This window comes from Chrysoperla carnea, chromosome 1, assembly GCF_905475395.1.
Source record: "Chrysoperla carnea chromosome 1, inChrCarn1.1, whole genome shotgun sequence".
NCBI classification, from domain to species: Eukaryota; Metazoa; Arthropoda; class Insecta; order Neuroptera; family Chrysopidae; genus Chrysoperla; species Chrysoperla carnea.
Genome location: NC_058337.1, coordinates 6189189 through 6212110, shown reverse-complemented (window position 1 = coordinate 6212110; position 22922 = coordinate 6189189). Strand labels below are relative to the sequence as shown.

Sequence of the window (22922 nt, the reverse complement as noted above, 5' to 3'; positions counted from 1 at the left end):
ATGCAGCCAGCAGATTAACCTGGTCATCTGAAATAAATCTTCAGGGCACTTTGGACTGTCCTTTCTTCTCCAAACTATTCTCGGCAAAATAATTGTGAAATCCGTTGGTAAACCTCGTTGAAACTTCACCAGTGTATAATTTTTTTTAGGTATAAGTGTTTTGTTTCATTAAATTACAACGGCCTATACTAAAGCATTTAGACTAAGACTAAAATAAATTTGAATAATAACTGTATTTGAAAACTCATAGCTTACTAGTAATAACTTTTAGAGTAAAATGTTTCAAATAATAGATTTTACCCATAAAAATTTTCTGTATCTTTTTGTTTTTCACTGGACAGCAGCAATATTGACTGTGTGATGTAAGAGTAAGATATAGATCATATGTATTCAATTGACAAGAATGCTTTAAATAATTTGCAATGAGGATGTATCAAAATTGTTTTTAATTTTAGCAACACTAGTTGTAAAAGATTTTGACATAGCGTGTAAAAGATTTTGACACAGATAAAGGAAAAAGATATCCTTAAATAATTACAACGTAAAAAACGCACATCTGACATTAGATATCTTTTTTGAGAGGAAAATTATGAGAATTGATTAAGCATAAACTGTTATAGACCCTGGGATAGAAAGGGTGCTTTGTTAAATGATAAATACGTACTTGAAACATCGTGAATGGCTTCCTTTTGGCGAGTCTACCAAAATCCTCTCTACGACTTTTTTCGAAAGTGTTGCATTTTCAAATGAGCATAATAACGGCATATTTAAGCTATCGATCTGTAAAAACCTCAGCAGGGAGTTTGTTAACAATTAATGATTAAACAATTCAACAAAAGTGAACCATGTAAGTATTCAAAAATAAAAATACTTAAGTACGGTATGTGCGAGGAGGTAGCCAATCGCTGCAGTATTTTTGACGTATAAAATATTTTATTGTTTAATAATTATTAATGTTATCAAGTGGTCATAGTGTTCGATAAATTACCTGCTGCGTTTTATCAGACCGATAGCTTAAATATGATGTTATAATTTGTAAACGTAGCACTTTCGAGAAAAAAGTCGTAAAATTGCAAGTATGTATTAATCATTTAACAAAGCACCTTTTCTGGCCCACGGTCTATTACCTTGACAATAGTCTCTCCAATTTCTCCTTTTAAAGTACCTTTATACTTAGCTTAGATGAAGTGAAAACTTAAAACTTGTTTTTTTATTTATTATTTTATATTGAAAACTGTGATTTCGTTTTTGGAATTTTTAAATTATTTATGAATAATACAAATTTCATAATTTGTAAATTGAAATTATTGTTGGGTTTAGAAAATTATTTTAAGTAATAAAAAAATCTTTAGACTGAATTGGATTTCGACCGCAGGTTTTTTTTGAATGACAGTCCAGCAGTGATACCACTAATCCACCAGGTAGGTTCAATTCAGATGGAATTTACCTATAGCGTTTAGTTTCGAACGTCAGCGTGATGGTCAGACGAGTTCAGGGCTTTTTCCCCATCCCAAAAGTTCCTATCGCGCCTAAAGAAGATTTAGCTTCCATAAAGATCTAATAAAAAAAGATATTTTATCTGATCGCGTTTCCAAAATGTGCTCTTGTCCTCGACCTTAAGTACAATGATTTTGATACATCCTGCAATAAATAATTATCTTTTAGGTTTATATATTTTATGTTTATTTTTACAAATCCAACTAAACGCTGGGAAGATTGATAATAATTGTGAGTTATTTTTAAATTTCCATCTTCTTTTACAGTTTTTGTTAATATTGGAAGGTCAAGCAGTAATGATTGGTTTGTGTGCACGTGCAAATATTATTTCATGATTATCTTTTTCATTTTGTTGAATTGGTCGTATATTTTTCTTGATGGTTTTCTTTTCACATCGATGACATGATTGTAATTTACGAAATATTGACACCTGTTAATAAACAAATGAACAAATTAATTAATATAAAATAAAACTTTGTAACAACAAATTGTATTATAGGAGTGCATAGGTAAAGTGGGGAAACAGCATCGATTTTAATGAAACATTTCGTAACGTGTTTATTGGACACCAAGGAACATTCAGTCAAATTAACTTATTCATAAAGGGCTATAGGGTCCCAGCGGAGGGCATGTATAGTCCAAATTTATTTTTAAATGCTTATTTTGGCTTAAAATTGTCATCTAGTAGGTATTATTGGTCGCTGAATACAAATGTGATGTAAAATTACACGAATTCTGTGACGCATTCGAAAAATCGTGTCATTTTTGACCCGAAATTCCATTTTTGGCACAAAAACGGAAAATTAAGTATTTTGTTGTCCAAACTGTTATCTAGGAGGTATTTTTGGTCACTGTTTACCAATCAGTCAGATTAACGGATTCTGATACGTATTCCGAAAATCGTGCCATTTTTGGCCAAGAATTTCTATTTATTGGCACAAAAACTGCAAATTAAGACTCACGTCAACGAAATCGATACATTTTTTTGTTCGCGCGATATCGACGACGAAAAAAATGACTACTTACGTACACATGTACGTACGTAATCATTCGTAAATATCTAAATAGGCTATTAAAGAAACTCGAAGAACTAACTCCAATGAGAACAAACCTGTTCGGCAGAAACGGTAATAGGATTTGGATAAATGATCCATGTTACATTCTCAGTATATGGTTCAGTGGTCAACGATCCTTGATAAGTGTAATATCCTTTGCAATGTGCTTGTGGTTCAAACCAAGCCATACAATCTATAAAATAAACATTTATTTTGTTACACTTTTTAAAATAAATTTTATACCTTTGAATTTATTATCACTTACCAGCTGGTACATCTGTAGTTGAAGATATTTTCAATATGTTTGGAATATAATCACTTAATTTTCGAAATTCTGAATTATCGTTATCATCCAATGCCTGCAAAGTAAAAAATAATTACAACACATGCTTTTAAAAGGAGGCGACGACGCTCAAATTCTCTCATGAACAAGTTTTTGGTAAAAAATTTTAAAAAATGTATATATGTAGGTAATTACCTGTAAGAAAAATGCAACAACAGCAAGGCCATCAGGTTTGTCAGCGGCTTCGGCAAACGATCCGTATTTAGAATTGTAATGTACGGCATGAGCTTCCATGGAATATGCACGTCCTTCGAAAATATGTTCACATCCAGATTCATCATCCTCACTCCAATGAAAGTGTAATTGTTCAAAATAGTATTCATTATGTAATGGGCCACCCATTAAAGTTGGTAAAGTGTCACGTTGAGTTCTAACTTGAGCTGAAAAAATAGTACGATGCTTTTGCTTTCATTACGATTTAAATATTCACGGAAATAGTTCTCAAATTCGAGAATGAAAATTGATTATCTGTTAGACGGGAATCAAAAATTACAAATACATCTACTGTTTAAAAACAATTCTAATAGAGAATCAATGTTAAATTACTAATTGAATTTATATTAGGTTTTTGGTAATACATACTGGTTGTGTTCCGTAATATTCACCAGTATACTGGCCAGTGCTCATGACAGCAGAAATCGACGCCATATTGTGCTGATAAAACGGACATGATAGTGTACATGTGGTCACCGAGTGTTTGTGAAAGAAATTTATTTATTTATTGTTCATTAAGAAGGAATAATGGCGTCTGAAAAGGACTTACTCGTAATTGACGAATACAATAAGAATATATATTTAAGAATATACATACACGCACTGGCTAGTATATTTCGGAACGATTCACCAGTATGGCGCCGGGTTATGGCGTCATTAGCACTAGCCAGTATACTGGTGAATATTACGGAGCATACCCACTTTATTATAATAAATAATTAAAATAATAAAAAATAATTTTATTATTAGTGTATGACTACAAGTTTTTTTTTATTTTATCTCACAATTTTTTTTTTTTAAATTAAATTGAATCTCTTGAGAATGAACGCAAGTTCGAAAAATTTTGAGATCAAATAAAAAAACTTGTAGTCATACTAGTCCATTGAAATGTTACATTGACTGAACATTTTTGGGAGGACGCGATTTTATTTATGGAACATGTAGGGAGGGTCAATACAACCTTAACCCCAAGTTTGTGGGGTTGGCGCCCTTGTCCCCCGCCCGCCATCTTGAAAAAAGGGGTGGAAACATATTTTTAGCTGTATCTTGTAAACTATTGATTTCTCCAAAAATTTGTAAAGGCATAATTTGTAGCAAATTGTCGTGGCTACAATTTCGTCTATGTAATTTTTTGCAATAAACTTAAAATTTAAAAAGTTATGAGCAAAAAAGTGACAAAATTTTGATTCTCTATTAGCAATTCTATCTAACACAATTTGTATATGCAAAACTTTTTTCTTTTTGGAAATTTATTATAGATGTGGAGAGAGACATTTCGAAAAAGATATTGTTTTTTAACATTTAAAAGATTCTAAGAGCTTTACTTTACAAATAAACATAAAAACAAACCTGTGGTGCCAGTATTAGTGAAAGTAGCTGTTCCCACGTTGTCCCAATGGCCATGAAATTCAAGTGGATCAAAATGATCATGTTTCCGTGATCGTTCGTGTTCAATGGCAATTGGTGATTGAACGCTTACGAATAAATGTAAACCAGGATGTGGAAGAATACCCGCCACAGATGCTTCATGTCTATTGGTGTCCAAATTGTAATCTGTAATTATTTGATTTGTGGGTAGATTTTCAAGGTTTACTTTTATGAATTTTATGTTACCTTTTAAATCATTGAAGTCTGGGTCATCAATGCAAATGCATTCATTTTTGGTAATTTCTGGAAAAAAAAAGAAATTTTAATTAAAGACACAAGAAAGCAATTCGAAATTAATCATTTGAGTCATAATATTTAATTCTCAATTAAATTATAATAGGCTAGCAGATACCCACCCGCTTTGCTGGGTAATTTCTACTTTAAAAACAAGCGTAGGTATGAGGGCCATACCGCGTTATAGCCCTCACTTATCTTCCCTTTTGTTCACAATTTTATTAATTTTAATTATATTTTTTTTGAAAATGAGATTTTGCCCATGATACTCGCAGTGATGGATTTAGGCCCAGGTATTGAATATCGTTATAATTTTCATTTAAAAGTGCCAGAACATTTTTTGTTTATAAATATAAATTTTTTTGATAATTTATCTGAAATAGACACGAATGAATTAAAAAATCTTGCCAATAAACTAATCAGTAAGTATCCTGATGATTTGGAAGAGACGTTAGGCAATGAATGCATTCATTTACATTGTCAACTCAAAGATTCCTTGGCAAATATGGAAGATGTACGCTCTGCACAAAAAATATGCAATGTATTGCATTCACGGAATCTTCGAGATGTTTATCCGAATGTGGACATTGCTCTCCGTATTTTTTGAGTATTCCGGCAACAAATTGTTCAGGAGAAAGATCTTTTTCTACTCTTAAAAGGGTAAAAACCTATTTACGCGCAAGCATGGGCCAAGGTAGACTTAATGCACTTGCATTACTGTCTACTGAAGCCCAACTAGTCCAAGAAATTAATTAATCTCTTCGTCTAGACTTTTTCGAGCATGATATTTTAGCAGCAAGTGAAATTTTTTAATTTTTTATGCCGAAATCGGGCCTCAAAAAAGTGCATTTTTTGGGATGGGTTTTTTGCGGCAAAAAGTAAAACTCGTAGAGTACTTTTTTGACGCCTGATTTCGGCAAAATAAATTGAAAAATTTCCTTGCTGCTAAAATATTATGCTCGAAAAAGTCTAGACGAAGAGATTAAGCCCCGAAAAACCGCTCTACCATAGTCCCTCGACCAAGAAAGTGTTTTTAGCCGCTGATCTAAAATAAATCACGCAACTTTTTAACTAAGACTAAATCATGCGTTTATCATGCATCAAATGTTGAAAAATTTTGAAGAACAAAAAGTTTTTTTAAATTTAGATATTGAACTTGACTTTTGTACTTAAAGAATTTCCCTGACTCACTTTAAATACACTCATGTGTGATGTGTGGACGGACAACTTATGATAAATATTTAATTTATGTTATCAATTGCACCAACTTCTTATCAATCATTCGATGTTTGGTAGATCCCCGTATGTTGAATCAGTGGCAGTTTTTTTATACGGAGACTTGAACGACGTCTCGTGGTTTAGATTTCATTTCATCACGTCAAAACACTCATTTACGAAAACTAAAAGTTAATTTTGTTCTTACTCGCAATCAGTTTTGGAGTTTGTGTACTGATTTTGACAAACGGTTTGTGGTGAAAAAAGAACTATCGTAACGAGTACGCCCACTGCCAACATAATTTCTATATGAAACGCCACTGATTCTGAGCTGTTATCAATTAAAATAAAAAGTTATATTTAGTAATATTAAATATATTTGTGATAATTATTTTATTTAACACACATAATATAAATTGGTAATTTTGTGATCGAAAGTTATTGCTTTTATCCCGAAAATGATATTAAATATTGTGTCATACCTGAATCTTTTGAAGAGTCCTATCGTTTTTATACTCTGTAATAATAATACTAAAACAAAAGAGGGGTACCGCAAGTGGGTCGCTAGCACCTAGACCAAGAGTCCTCTGTGCCCTCCTGTCAGAAAGTGAAAACGACCTGTCACCCGAAAATGAGATGTCTTCGGGTAGGAGGCGCTTTTAAAATCGGATGAAGCAAAGGATTTTGTCGAGGATAAATGAATCCAAGGTGTCGGACCTGAACATTCTGAATCTAACGCCCTGCAGATTTCTGCACTTGCAAATAACATGTATGGAGGTTTCGTCATCCTCCATACAGGCTCCCTCCACAAGTAAGATCCTCTGTTATGAAGGTGATTGTTTAATCGACAGTGTCCTATCAAGAGTCCTACCATCCTTCTCAACTGTGCTCTAGTAAGTTTCAGACGAGCACAGTCGAATGGCCTAGCTGTGGTTATACACAGTGACCCGGTAAATTACAGAGCATCTTGCTATGGGAATGACAGGCTCAGGAGAAAGGGGCGTTTGAGATGACCCCTCTCGTGCCAACGAGTTTTCTGTTTCGTACCGGTTAACGCCAGAGTGACCCGGAACCAAGATCAGCGTGACTGTGCTGTTCAGTGCCAGGTAATTCAGCTCTTCAAAGCATTCATAAACTATTCTTGATTAGAATCTTAACGCTTCAAGGCTCCGAAGAGCGGCCTGACTCTCTCAGTAAGGCGAAGATTTCCGATTGAAAAACTGTCGCATATTGACCAAGAAGAATCGATTACTTTATTCTAGGTCCATAAACCCCATCACCAGATAGATATCCGGCTCTTGGTCCATGCGCATAAAGACATGGTCCGGGAGGGGGTGAAAAGTTAGGCGCATCTCGACCTCATTCTTCATGGAAAGGAACGATTACCCGAAATTTGCGAATAAAACGGTAAAGCGGAACAGTGGAGTTCTGTACCATTTCCACAAGTGGGGTCACAGTCTCCAACCTGTTCATTATATTCGCATGACCTGTGTTTGTCCTACAATGCCACTGTCCACAGCTCCTAAGTAGTTAGGCAGCTGTCATGGTTTATACCCTGTATATATGAAATATATATCAATGTATACTAATTTTAGTCCCAAGCTTGTAACGCTTAGAAATATTGATGATACGAACAAAATTTTGGTATAGACGTTCATAAAATCATCTAATTAGCCCATTTCAGTCTGTCCATCTGTCATCACGATCACTCAAAAACGAGGATATCAAGCTGAAATTTATTGCGTGCTCAGGACGTAAAAAGTGAGTTTGAGTTCGTAAATGAGTAACATAGGACCCATCTTGCAAACCGTTAGAGATAGAACAAAAGTTTAAATGTAAAAGTTATTTCTTCTAAAAAATAAACAACTTTTTTTTGATAACATTTTTTCGAAAACATTACTATTTACTCGTAACGCAAATTAGGACAAAACATTGGTCTTCATTTTCTCCAAAACTATAAAAGATAGGGAGTTGAAAATTTGCTCTACTAGTTGAGGTAACTTCAACTAGTGGTCTTGTGGAACATTCTCGAAAAACGAAAAATATTCTAACAAAAATTACATTATTCTAATTATTCTAATTCCACATTGTGTTGGTTTTTTAAACTTTTCTTATTTATTAAAAATAATGCAAATACTGATATTCTACACTTTCTGTACAGGGTATTTCAAGAATTACGATAAAATAATAGACTAAAACGTTATGGAACTTTGTTAAGGGATGTGCAAAGAATATTTATTTCTTTGGCAACATTAAAATTTTTTGTTTTTTATATTATTAATGACGGTTTAAAGAAGGCCATTTTTTCGAACTTTAAATTCTTAATGTCTCTATAACTACTACTAGTTTTAGAGAATTTTCTAAAGAGAGACCTTTTTTGTTTTAAATTGTCCAAATAACATTAAAAATTGTTAAAAAAATTTTACTACCATTTTTCCAACCTGATAACATTTATATGATCAGTAGGACACTTTAAAAATAATCGTATAAAAAAAATTGAGGTGGAATTGTTGTTATAGAACTCATGCGCCGATTATTTCTGGACTATTATCATTTTTAACCGACTTCAAACCAAAAAAAAAGGAGGTTCTCAATTCGACTTTTTTTTTTTTTTTTTTTTTTTTTTTTATGTTTGTTACCTCAGAACTTTTGACTGGGTGAACCGATTTTGATATCTATTTGAAAGCTGGTGCTTCCCGTGTGGTCCCATTTCATTTTGGTCTAGTTCTGACAACGACATCCATGAGAAAACCATAAAAGACTTAAATTTGCATTCATTATGCACGACAAGAGTACTAATTACTCAATATCACGTCAACCGATTTCGATGATTCATTATCTATTTGAAAGCTAGTGCTTCCCGTGTGGTCCCATTTCATTTTGGTCTAGTTCTGACAACGCCATCCATGAGAAAAATATAAAAGTCTTAAATTTGTATTCGTTATGCACGACAAGACGACGAATAACTCAATATCACGTCAACCGATTTCGATGATTTTTTTTTTTAGTGAAAAATTAGTTAGTGTACTTCAGATTCACTAAAAATCACGAAATAAAAAAAACTTTTAACAAAAAGAAAACCGACTTCAAAAGAAAATCTTTTCCAAAACAAATGAATATGCACTAAAAAGTAAAAAAATAACGATAATATAATGCAGTTAAAATTATTGTTTTTTTTGGCAAACTGTTCTGTCAGAGCTGTTTCCTTGGCTGACACCGACTCCAAAACTAACAATAATTTTAACTGCATTATATTATCGTTATTTTTTTACTTTTTAGTGCATATTAATTTGTTTTGGAAAAGATTTTCTTTTGAAGTCGGTTTTCTTTTTGTTAAAATTTTTTTTTTATGTATGGTAAAAATGAATATTAACTACCAACTAGTAATGGTCTGAGCCTTAAGAGCCATATACACCACACCTTTTTTGCTAATCTGCAAAGTATTATAACAATATTATTATTTGATATAACATACGAACAATAATGGTGTATGTTACTAATAGTCTAGTCAACAAGTTCAAATTGTTAACTAAAACAAGTGAAAACAAACAATTGACTGAGTTAATAGTTGAAATACCATGTATAGACAGTGTTGATTACTCTATCACATTACCTACACATGCATACATGTCACACATATATAACTGATATTCCCATATAATACATACTATACAAGACACAATCGTTCGTTTTTTTTACGTTAAGTAACGAATGATATCCACTGTTAGACAGCGACACAAAAAAAAACTGACATTCCCATATACTACATATCTTATATATTTAAACGAGCAATTCTTATATATATATATATATATATATATATATATATATATATATATATATATATTTATATATATATATATATATATATATATATATAAATAACCCCCCCCCCCAACTTGACCAGGCCACGTGGTTTATAAACCTTTCCTTATCTAAAACAACGGATTCGGAAATCCATCTGCGACATATACATACCAACAGATATTAATTATCACATACAATATTATATTTGCAATTTAATGACTCTATATTTTATCAAATTAATTACCTGATAGATATTATTAAGAAAATATATATGTACATATTTCATAGACATCGCATTTCAAAAATCATTTTTAAAACTTTCCAAAATAAATTATAGTTTGAAAAACCTTCTACTAAGTACATACGACTTTAATAAGATGTTATCCACTTAAGGATGTATGAGCATGGTACAGTGGGGGCACAAATTTAAAAATAGATATTTTCAATTTTGATGATAAATTTATATTATTACTTGACGATATAAGACGAAAAGTAAGAATAAAATTTTTCGATATCTTGCTTAATTTTCAAAATATCGAAAATTGAAAATTTTGTTTAATTATTTAGCTTTCGATATTTCGAAAACCAAGACACATATCGAAAAATTTTATTCTTATTTTTCGTCTACATTCATGAAGTTATAACAAAATTCATCATCAAAGTTGAAAATAAGATAAAAATAATTTCAACCCTTAATCTACCCTGCTCTTACATCCCTTATATGGACGGTAACACTTAGTTTTTTTCTTTTCTAATTCATTGCTAATATGTTTACTTTCTATTAAAAAGTTTTTTTTTAATTTTTATTACATATTCTTTGAGTAAAAGACTACCTACAAACAAATTTTGAGCCTTTAAATCAAACATTGTTGTCATGCTCATACATCCTTAATACCCAAATAAAAATATTTGTTCAAAATCATTATTTTCTAGTTTCAATTGAGTAAGATGCTTATATTTTTTTAAATAATAAAAAAATAAAATATAATTGGATTTAATATTGTAACGGGCTGGTGATTCTTATTTCTTATTAATCGTATGCAAGATCAAAGAGATCCATGGTTACCATCTCGTATATATTACTTTGGTTACATAAACAACCAATTGCTCTCAGAAACTGGATTTAAAGTCAAAAGAGTACTTTCGGTAGTGAAAAATAAATTATGAAATTAGATAAAAATTATGTAGAAATATACTTAAATGTTCTGATTTTGAGTCATCAAAGCACATAATTGTTTTATTATATTAAAATTTAAAATCGTAATTTTTAAACTGTATATTGTGACCTGAAACACGAGCGATCCTTGATGTGATGCTATATAGACAAAAACGATAGAATATTATACATAGATAACGGGAGGGATATGCTAGCCTGTAAGTGGATGCGATATGATGAATGAGAGAGAAGACTGCCATTTAGTTCATATGTGTCCTTGTCATAGTCATATGTCATAATCATATTTTCTGGGATGAAATGTAACAAATGCAAATGGGGGAAGCTACTGGTACTTCAAACCCTATGGCTGGCTGCGGCCTTGTTTAGAGTGCTTGGAATGACCTTCATTTTCTTTTCTATATAAAAATGTAGCCAGCAACCTTTAATTCTTAAAAGTTCCATCACATGTTAATATATTTCTTCTTATACCAATTATGACCTAGCAGAATGACGTCAATTTATTTATTTTTTATTTAAATTTTAACTATTTAGACCGAAATTTATTGTTTTCACCACGAAAAAATAAACAATTGTACCGTCTACTGACTATATCCAATTGTACTTTTTACCTGACTATAATGCAGTCAACTTAGAACGTAGCGAGTAACAGTTTTGAGGGTCTAGTAAACAAACCTAGAAAGTATTTTTAAGGTTCTTAAAAAGAAAATAGTTAATGACAAACTTTCCAAAAATTTACAGTTATGTTCAAAAAATAAGGAAAGCCTAGAGAAAATATGAAATAATCTCTGTTCTTGGTTTTCGTGAAATACAATGTTTAATTTACTAGTTTAAGACGTGTTATTACATTGCATTATAAGGAAATGACACTAATTTAAGGTTCCTAGCTTCAGACTATAAAACTACCATAATATTTATTAAAGGCTTATTTATAAATAACTAGAAAACATTTCTGTTTTTAGTTTTTGAGATAATTAACTTATCTTTTATTATTATAAAAAATTATCACAAAATATATGAAATTTCATATGTTACGCTTGGCAACATTGCAATGACGTGCTGAAGATATGGCATTGTATTGTCAGAAACAATTTTCTTACGTAATCTTTTCTGGGTTATGTTATCATGAACTGATCGTAAAATATTCACATAAACATTTCAATGTTGTCAGGCTTTATACGTCACAATGTAACACGTAGCGATCGTTCTCCTTCTTTATAACCTTCATGGTATGTACATTAATTTATTTTATAATTAAACTTATTGGTATGGTGTCTGTAGTCCATACTCACTACCTATGGCTTATGTTTTTTCTTTCATTAGTTAATTTGTTGTTGTTGTATGAATGAGTCATTATTAAACAAAGATACATACACATGACTGAATGATATGTGATGTTTCATTGAATAAAAAAGGATATAAATATCAACAAATAAAACACTCAATAAAAATATAAATACGAGTATTAGTGATGTACCGACTCTGACTTTGGCCGATTAGTCGATTGTAAAAAGGCCGACTTGTCGGCTACGCCGATCACTCTTTCGGGGGTATGCGGTAATCTCCGTGGCGCTTCGTATACAGCTTATAGCTAGTATGTCGCATTGTGTTTTGTTTACTTCGCATTGTCTCTTGATTGCAGCGTTGCCAAGTCTACCAACTTTAAGGTAAATCTACCAACTTGGAATATTCTTAGATTAGAAAGTTGGTAGATTACCAACTTTGAGTAATTCAAATTAACTAGATCTAAGATTATATCTTCCAACCGATTAGTTGCCGAATACGAAAGTGGCCGCATAGTCGGAACATCGTTAATAATAATATATTGTATCATACAGAATTATATTAACATTTTACGTAGGTCTAATACTACAATTCTTTCCATAATAATAATAATAAGGGATGGGTTTTTTTTAATCAATTGATTATTTATAAGTATACTACAGACAATCAAGAACCTTTTATTACATTAAGGAGGGTCCCTCACCAGTAATAGAAAAAAATAAATTAGTAGAAAATGATCCAAATTTTTAGTATGTTGTAGTTAACGATACATATTATTAAATCAAAAAAAAATTTGGGTTTCTTATCGATCAATTAAGAGAGTAATTAATTAATTAAAAATACACTAAATAACATAGCATGATATGAGGATGATTATGTTATTTAGTGTATTTTTAATTAATAAAAACTCTCTTAATTGATCGATAAGATACTTTCGGATCCTTATCTAATTCGGATCCTTATCTACTAATTTATTTTTTTCTATGACTACCGAGGGAACTTCCTTAAGTGCTCGATTAAGGAGATAAAGGCCAAAACGGTTTTTATCAAAATGGTTACACTCCCGTCGTCCAGATTTGTGCAATTAATAGGCCTTTTCATCATGTCACATGCGCAAGTGCAGAGTTTATTTTTTCGTACTGACAGCAATAAGTAGGACTAAGATAGAAGATATTTGTTATGCATTTTATCACATTGGTTATCATTTAGTACGAAACAAATGTGAGTCGTGATTTTAAAATGAAAAGCCCTATTGAGTACGTGATCATAAATCTATCTAAATAAAATAATAATTTCTATAATTGAGTGCATTATGGACAAGAGTAACGGACTTGCTTCTTTGCTTCTCTATTGCCTGTAGTAAATGTTTTTGTGAATTAACAATGTTTATTATTTGTTTACAAAAAAGAAAGCTGTTGTCCATGGTACACATTCAAATCAATAGACCTTTGATTAGTGGCTACACCAGGGTTACCAATTGTACTGAAGAAGTCTGTCTACCACATACACATCCTGATCTGATTGTATATATTTATTTAATAAATAATTAATTCTTATTTATTAAATAATATAAGCAAAATTATTAAATTATTGTGTGTTATTAGTAATGATTAAATTGTTGTTGTTTGATCGATGTATCGGTTTCAACATAAAGCTGTAAATACATTTTTATCACCATTGACGGTCTCTGTTAGCTGCTATAAATTTTCAAAATTGTCTATATTTAACATGTATAAAAGACAGGAATCCATACTATTTATAAGACAATTTTGACATTTTAAGTTTGGGTTTTTGCTACAGAAAATAACTTTCCAAAAAAACCTAGGTATATGTAAATAAACAAATTAAGGATGCTTTGCGCCTAATTAGAATGTAATTGACAGTTTAATTTACGAAAAAATATTAAAAAAGAATTACCTTTTCTCTGAATATTTAAACTTATCCAGAAATGAATTGTAGAAGCGACAACGATGTTGAATTTACTTTGTGTTCTGTGATTACATTATGTTTGCACACAGTATAAACAAATGGACAATGTATGATAGTACTAGTTTAAGCATTGGCAGATTTACTGAAGTAATACATTACTATTTAGAGAACTATATTTTTCTCTTTTGAAGATATCGCGTTTTCTCTTAAATTATTTCAAAATACCTTGAGATAACAGTGCAAGGATTTAAAACATTTCGACGTTACGGTTTTAACATTAGTTAAAAAAATTAACAATTGTATCGGATCTAATGGCCATACACGAACTAGAATTTACTTTTTATCGAAAATCATTTTTGAGTTATACATATACTGATTAATTTTTGAGAACTCAAAAACGGTCATTTTTAAAGTTGAAAATGCTTCTCGTGAAAAATAAAGTAAAGACAACAAAATATAATCTAATTTATCTGGAAATTTTCAATAAAATCGGTTATGTTTCAGAGAAGAATCATCATAGCCAATATGTAGGCTCTCTGTGTACTGATAGATCAACAACGGTTTGGTACCATTTAACTGACTACAAACAAGTTGTTGACATTAAAACTATACAATATTATATATTTATATCCTTTGAAAATTGAATCACGAGACAATTGATTAACAACCATCATCTATTAAAACCAGTTTTATCTGAATTTGTCCTAGAAAATATTAATGGATATTAAGTGAATATAAAAATAATCATCTATATTATATATATAAAACTTTTAACAAAAAGCAAACCGACTTCAAAAGAAAAATTTTTCCAAAACAAATTAAAATGCACCAAAAAGTAAACAAATAATGATAATATAATGGAGTTAAAATTATTGTTATTTTTGGAGTCGGTGTCAGCCAAGCTAGTCAAGTTCTGTCAGAGTTGTTTCCTTGGCTGCCACCGACTCCAAAAATAACAATAATTTTAACTCCATTATATTATCATTATTTGTTTACTTTTTGGTGCATTTTAATTTGTTTTGGAAAAATTTTTCTTTTGAAGTCGGTTTTCTTTTTGTTAAAAGTTTTTTTTATTTTGTGATTTTTAGTGAATCTGAAGTACCTAACTAATTTTTCACTAAAAAAAGAATCATCGAAGTGATATTGAGTTATTCGTCCTCTTGTCGTGCATACTTAATGCAAATTTAAGACTTTTATGATTTTCTCATGGATGCCGTTGTCAGAACTAGACCAAAATGAAATGGGACCAAACGGAAAGTACCAGCTTTCAAACAGATAAAGAATCATCAAAATTCACCCAGTCAAAAGTTCTGAGGTAACAAACATAAAAAAAAAAAAAAAATACAGTCGAATTGATAACCTTCTCCGTTTTTGTTTGAAGTCGGTTAAAAAGAAATTAACTGATTGATCAACGCACACCTTAAATCGCGAACCCTATCTAGAAGCATGAAATCTTGTACACACGTTTTTTAAGTGACGTAAATGTGCATTAAGAAGATATTTTTGGAAATTCATTCCCGAAGGGATTAAAGAGGGGATGAAATAATTTTATAGACAAATATAGATCAATGTTTGCTATAACGTCATGTTAAGGTTTTTTTTTTTTTTTAACTTCATGTGGTTTATAATATACAGAACCAAAGCATTAAAAAAAATTGAAAATGGTGCAAAATAGAAATAATGCTCTTAATGATGTCTAGAAAACTGTGCTGGAAGCGTTTTTTAGCCCACAAAAAATGTAAAACTTAAGAGTTAAAAATTTTTAGAAATTTTTTTATTATATTCTTTTTAATTTAACTTAAAAAAAATTATTATCAGCAAAGTATTAAAACAAAAAAAAATTGACATGATCTTGTTAAGTATATATAAGAAGAGCCGGGATCATCTTTCTCATTCAAATCGGAACGGTTAGAAATAGTAAATAATATCAATTACCTAAGAATGACAATAAGCTCATCCGGGACCTTTTTAAACGCAGCTAGGAATATGGTTTCTAAAGCTAATGTGGCACTACAAAATTTGAAATATATTTTATCAAAATCACAAGTCGACTCAAATGCGACCCGTATATACCTGTATGATTCCCCAGTTTTGAATATTCTTTTATACAGCTCAGAAATATGGACGCTTTCTTATCTGGATATTATCGAGCAAATGCAAGTCAATTTTATAATAATTATATTTTTACTTAAGGATGTATGAGCATGACAACAATGTTTGATTTAAAGGCTCAAAATTTGTTTGTAGGTAGTCTTTTACTCAAAGAATATGTGGTTAAATTTTCAGCTTAGGTATCCGTGCAAATTTTTAAGAAAAAAGTCATAAAAATCGATATAAAATACATTGGATCTTATGGAGGAATCTCAAAAAACGACATATTTTGGAAGTTTTTGATAATTTTCATTTGGAATGAATGAAAACAAATTAAAAAAAACTTTTTAATAGAAAAAAAACATATTAGCAATGAATTAGAAAAGAAAAAAACTAAGTGTCACCGTCCATATAAGGGGTGTAAGAGCAGGGTAGATTAAGGGTTGAAATTATTTTTATCTTATTTTCAACTTTGATGATGAATTTTGTTATAACTTCATGAATGTGGACGAAAATTTTTCGATATGTGTCTTGGTTTTCGAAATATCGAAAGCTAAATAATTAAACAAAATTTTCAATTTTCGGTATTTTGAAAATTAAGCCAGATATCGAAAAATTTTATTCTTACTTTTCGTCTTATATCGTCAAGTAATAATATAAATTTATCATCAAAATTGAAAATATCTATTTTTAAATTTGTGCCCCCACTACCATGCTCATACATCCTTAATAAATCAACTTCAGGTTATATTGTTAGATCGGAATTTAATTTAAATAGTCTGTGCACTCAGACATGTTTTCAAGAGATCCTTGAACTGATATTTGTAAAATTTTGAACATGTCCCCGAATAGGCTCCCAAAACTTTGTTACGACCGACAACTTGAATTAAGTAAACACACCTCCAACAGTATTAAATACAACAGCTTAATAAATTGATTGTTCACGGTCGTGTTCAAAACAATACAAAAAAAAAAGTTAAATAATTGACAGTAAATTTTTTTTAGAACATAAAAATTAACAAAACAGATATTACTCGTACGTGCACATTGTTGAAGGTTAAAAAAAAATATCAACTAAAATATTTAAATGTAAACATTATTTATTATTATTGAACTTTTAATTGCATTTTAAATGTAGAGTACAAGCGTGCTCATTTTATGATTGATTTATTTAGCGACTTATTTTTATACCATGTATATATGAAATATACATAGTATATTAAGTTTAGTCCCAAGTTTGTAACGCCTAAAAAAAATGATGCTAGGAAAAAAATTTTGTCATAGGTGTTCATAAAATCACCTAATTAGGCCATTTCCGGTTGTCCGTCCGTCCGTCCGTCTGTGGACACGATAACTCAAAAACGAAAAAAGATATCGAGCTGAAATTTTTACAGCGTACTCAGGACGTAAAAAGTGAGGTCAAGTTCGTAAATGAGCAATATGGGTCAATTGGGTCTTGGGTCCGTAGGACCCATCTTGTAAACCGTTAGAGATAGAACAAAAGTTTAAATGTAAAAAATGTTCCTTATCAAAAATTAAACAACTTTTGTTTGAAATATTTTTTCGTAAACATCACTGTTTACCCGTGAGGGCGCCAATTAGGCGGAAATTTTATAATATGTACTATACTTGATTATCAGTTATGTATGTGTCACATGTTTGTATGTGTAATGTGATAAAGAAATCAACACTGACTATACATGATATTTCATTAATTAACTCAGTCAATTGTTTGTTTTCACTTGTTTTTATTTTACAAACTTGCTTTTGTTTGTAGGATATGTGTGTGTGTATGTGTGTGTATGAAGGAAATTTGAAAAAATTCTCAATTATTTCATGTTTAAATGAAAAGCACTTCTTCACATTCTACGAATTTTCTCAAAAAAAAAACAACAGTTCTCGTATAGAAATCAATGAAAATATCTGTTATTTTTTGCTCAGATCATAAAAAATATGCATTGAACATAAATTTTCTTCAAATAAAACTTATCTTTTCATACCATTACAAGTATATATGAAATAAGTTTCGTCCTCTTGATATCTCTTTTCGTTTTTGAGTTATCGTTTCGACAGACAGACAGACGCACAACCGAAAAGAGACTAATTAGTTGATTTATAAACACCTGTACCAAAATTTTGTTCGTAGCATGAATATTTGTAAGCTCTGAATAAATAAATATTTTTATTGCAATATTTACATTTTAAATGAAATAAATTTTATGCAATTTTTAATGAATTCAAGGATTTACACCTGGCTGGTTTGTTCTAAAACTTGCATTAATCTTGCTTAAGTCACTACCTTCAGGTTATTTCAAAGCTATCTTAATTAATTTTTATTTTAAGTCGAGCATGTTGATAATAGTCCAGAAGAAATAAGCGCTAGAGTAAAAACAACTATTTCAACTCAATTTTTTATTTAAGATTCTCTTCAAATCGCTCTACTGATGATATAAATATATTTTTTCAGGTAAGAAAAGTTGTTGGAAAAATTTTCAAACAATTTTCCTTAATAAAATTGCATAAATGGTTATATTGCTCAAGGAAAAGTTTTTATGGTTCTTTGGACAATTTTAAAAAAATTTTTGTTTTTTCATATTGTTTTTCAGGATTGAAAATGGTTATTTTCACATTTTTTGCAACACTCATTTTTCGCTGAATCAATTATGCAAGAGTCATATTTTACTAAATTTTCCATTTCACCTTAGAAACTGTTTCCCGGAGATAATAAACAATTTTTCCAATTTTATTAAGGAAAATGGTTTAAAACTCTGTTAACTTGTAAATTATTTTTAATAAATTAGAAGAGTTTAAAATACCAACACTATAATTATTTAATTATATAATTTATAATTATCTTGGTATGCGTGCTTACAAACTGCCGAAAGTATCGCGCATACCAAATTTTAACTCTTCGCTTTTTAAAGGTTTCTATATTTCTGTAAAGAGTGAGTGAGGCAGAATTTTTTTTCAAGTTGAAACCTTGCATGAGTTCGTCTCTTTCTATTCCCTACGAATTTAACATTTACCTGCCTCAAAGATACACAATACCGTAAAATGAGGTTGTTCTACGACAGGGCTGCATAGTGTTATCTCTCTTACTCCGGTTTCTTTTCAAGTCCATAAGACTGCTCCAAGAGTAAGTGAGATAAGAGTAACATCGAATTTATGTTAAAGTTCCATAGGTCTTTCTCTCTTACTCCGAAAAGGTCACAGCATACCTACAATGTCCTACAGCATTTGAGGGTTCAGATCATTTCGACATTTCAGTCTGCTGTTTTCCTAACTGTCAAAAGTGTCGTTATTTTGTATAGCTTAATAACGTTAACTTTTATTTTTTATTAAAAATATTAGAATCCGTGATCACGGAGCTTTCAGGATTGGTGGCTCCTTGACTATGAGTCAAACAGGTCACTTGAGTTACCTTAACTTCTCCTCCCGCTTGTTTTGTAAGCCCCAATCTACCTGTTCTTACGGATGCATGTTATAATTGTTGTTGCTCTCGATTTACCGTGTTATTCAATTTACGTTTACTGTGTTTTTAGTGAAAAAAAAAAATTGAGGAAGAAAATGAAATAATTGTGTTTTAAGACGAATATGACTAAACAAATTTTTTTATTATTATTGCCAAATAAAAGGTACTCTTGCATCAAAATAGTCTTTTGAATCAATTTTGAACATAAAAATCAAAGACATCTGTATTATAGAATATTATATGTTATAAGTTCTTAAAATTCAAGTCACACCCATTAAGGATGTATGAGCATGGTAGTGGGGGCACAAATTTAAAAATAGATATTTTCAATTTTGATGATAAATTTATATTATTACTTGACGATATAAGACGAAAAGTAAGAATAAAATTTTTCGATATCTGGCTTAATTTTCAAAATATCGAAAATTGAAAATTTTGTTTAATTATTTAGCTTTCGATATTTCGAAAACCAAGACACATATCGAAAAATTTTATTCTTATTTTTCGTCTACATTCATGAAGTTATAACAAAATTCATCATCAAAGTTGAAAATAAGATAAAAATAATTTCAACCCTTAATCTAGCCTGCTCTTACATCCCTTATATGGACGGTGACACTTAGTTTTTTTCTTTTCTAATTCATTGCTAATATGTTTACTTTCTATTAAAAAGTTTTTTTTAAATTTGTTTTCATTCATTCCAAATGAAAATTATCAAAAACTTCCAAAATATGTCGTTTTTTGAGATTCCTGCATAAGAGCCAATGTATTTTATATCGATTTTTAATGACTTTTTTCTTAAAAATTTGCACGGATACCTAAGCTGAAATTTTAACCACATATTCTTTGAGTAAAAGACTACCTACAAACAAATTTTGAGCCTTTAAATCAAACATTGTTTTCATGCTCATACATCCTTAAAATTCAAGTCGCACCCATTTAAGTGGATAACATCTTATTAAAGTCGTATGTACTTAGTAGAAGGTTTTTCAAACTATAATTTATTTTGGAAAGTTTTAAAAATGATTTTTGAAATGCGATGTCTATGAAATATGTACATATATATTTTCTTAATAATATCTATCAGGTAATTAATTTGATAAAATATAGAGTCATTAAATTGCAAATATAATATTGTATGTGATAATTAATATCTGTTGGTATGTATATGTCGCAGATGGATTTCCGAATCCGTTGTTTTAGATAAGGAAAGGTTTATAAACCACGTGGCCTGGTCAAGTTGGGGGGGGGGGGGTTATTAGTTAAAAAGTTGCGCTGATCTACGTCAGGGGAGAGTACTGAAGACAAACAACGTACTTTTCTTGATATATTTTCTTCGCATAATGAAAATAATTTTCAGTTTAAGTTGCGATATATGAATATTTAATTTCAAACATTGGTTATTTTTATATTTTAAGAGCGTTATATTCTTACAATGGCAAATGTACGTGTTGCATATTGTCATATATTGTACGGGTTATATGGATTTAGCACGTTTGAACTAGCCTACGCACCGCGGCGAGCAGGTATTTAACCAAATAGTTAATAATCAAAAACTACGGTCCATACGATGGGAGATGGAAGTCTCTTCGGAAGACTAAAAGGAGGGAGGGTTTACAACGTGGGTGGAATTACCATATAGTTTATGGACGCTCTCTAACCATCACTTGTTTTATAGAAGAGTTCCGTTATGTAAAACAGCTGAAATACGTTTAGCGGTTTGTTTATAATTACTGAACTGTATCACGCAAAATTGCAAAAAAGTTTTTGCATAAACCAATGCAGCGCGTCAACGATATGAAGTTAAACAAGTGAAAACAAACAATTGACTGAGTTAATTGTTGAAATACCATGCATAGTCAGTGTTGATTTCTTTATCACATTACACATACAAACATGTAACACATACATAACTGATAATCAAATATAATACATATTATAAAATTTCCTCGTAATTGGCGCCCTCACGGGTAAACAGTGATGTTTACGAAAAAATGTTTCAAACAAAAGTTCTTTATTTTTTTATAACGAAAATTTTTTACATTTAAACTTTTGTTATATCTCTAACGGTTTGCAAGATGGGTCCTACGGATCCAAGACCCAATTGACCTATGATGCTCATTTACGAACCTGACCTCATTTTTTACGTCCTGAGTACGCTGTAAAAATTTCAGCTCGATATCTTTTTTCGTTTTTGGGTATCGTGTCCACAGACGAATGGACGGACAACCGGAAATGGACTAATTAGGTGATTTTATGGACTAATTTGTTTGTAACACTATTATTTATTCTTTTTTTATTTCACCATGATAGCCATAAACGAAAAGCTTAGTGTGAAATAAACCATTCTACAATCAATCTGAACTTGGGTAGTAATTGGGTAAACGTATAATGACAATTCAACACAAAACAGAACTGTTTTGTAAAACAAATGATTCGGCAATCCATCTGCGACATATATATGTCCGTAGGTAATAGGTATTTATTATTTTATTTGTATTTTGATCAATGATTCATTTATAAGTATAAACTGACGTATAAAGTTTCAAAAAATAAAAAGTAATTTGATAATGATAATGTATTATGTTTGTATCATATAATCCATACTAATATTATAAATGCGAAAGTAACTCTGTCTGTCTGTCTGTTACTCTTTCACGCCTAAACGGCTGAACGGATTTTGATGAAATTTGGTATGGTGATAGATGATAACCTAGAAATGGTCATAGGCTATAAATAATCACGCCATCGTTCTTAGGAGGTGGGCAGTAGGCAGATAACTAAATTGAGTTAGTGATTTTTAGTCGTTTTTGTTGGGACTTTTGCTCTTTCACGTCTAAACGGCTGAACAGATTTTGATGAAATTTAGTAAGGTAATAGATGGTTACCTAAAAACGGATATAAGATCAAAATGATCACGTCATCGTACTTAGGGGGTAGGAAGTAGGCAGAAAACTGAATTGAGTTAGTGATTTTTTTATGGTTTTTGCTGGGAGTTTTGCTCTATCATGCCTAAACGGCTGAACGGATTTTGATGAAATTTAGTTAGGTGATAGATAGTAACCTAGAAAAGGATATGGAATATGGGGGGAGGGGTGAAAGTTGCCCAGCAAAGCGGGTAGTTCACAGCTAGTCTTATATATTTTTACTCTAGCAAGTTTTTTTCTTTTTCTACCCTTA

At 30.6% G+C, this 22922-nt stretch overlaps 1 protein-coding gene across 2 annotated transcripts in view; it reads right to left on the bottom strand.

The window, feature by feature from the left end:
• Positions 1-1289: 1289 nt before the first annotated feature.
• The window catches only part of LOC123290928 (carbonic anhydrase 2), a 51140-nt gene continuing 29507 nt past the window's right edge, over positions 1290-22922 (bottom strand). For both annotated transcript variants that reach the window (XM_044871311.1, XM_044871313.1), the window contains exons 2-7: positions 4723-4779; positions 4459-4662; positions 3031-3275; positions 2818-2911; positions 2609-2745; positions 1290-1927 (exon numbers count right to left, since the gene is read on the bottom strand). In XM_044871311.1, the coding sequence (XP_044727246.1) occupies positions 1784-1927; positions 2609-2745; positions 2818-2911; positions 3031-3275; positions 4459-4662; positions 4723-4779 (881 nt within the window). In that variant the 3' untranslated portion in view covers positions 1290-1783. The remainder of the gene's footprint in view (positions 1928-2608; positions 2746-2817; positions 2912-3030; positions 3276-4458; positions 4663-4722; positions 4780-22922) is intronic.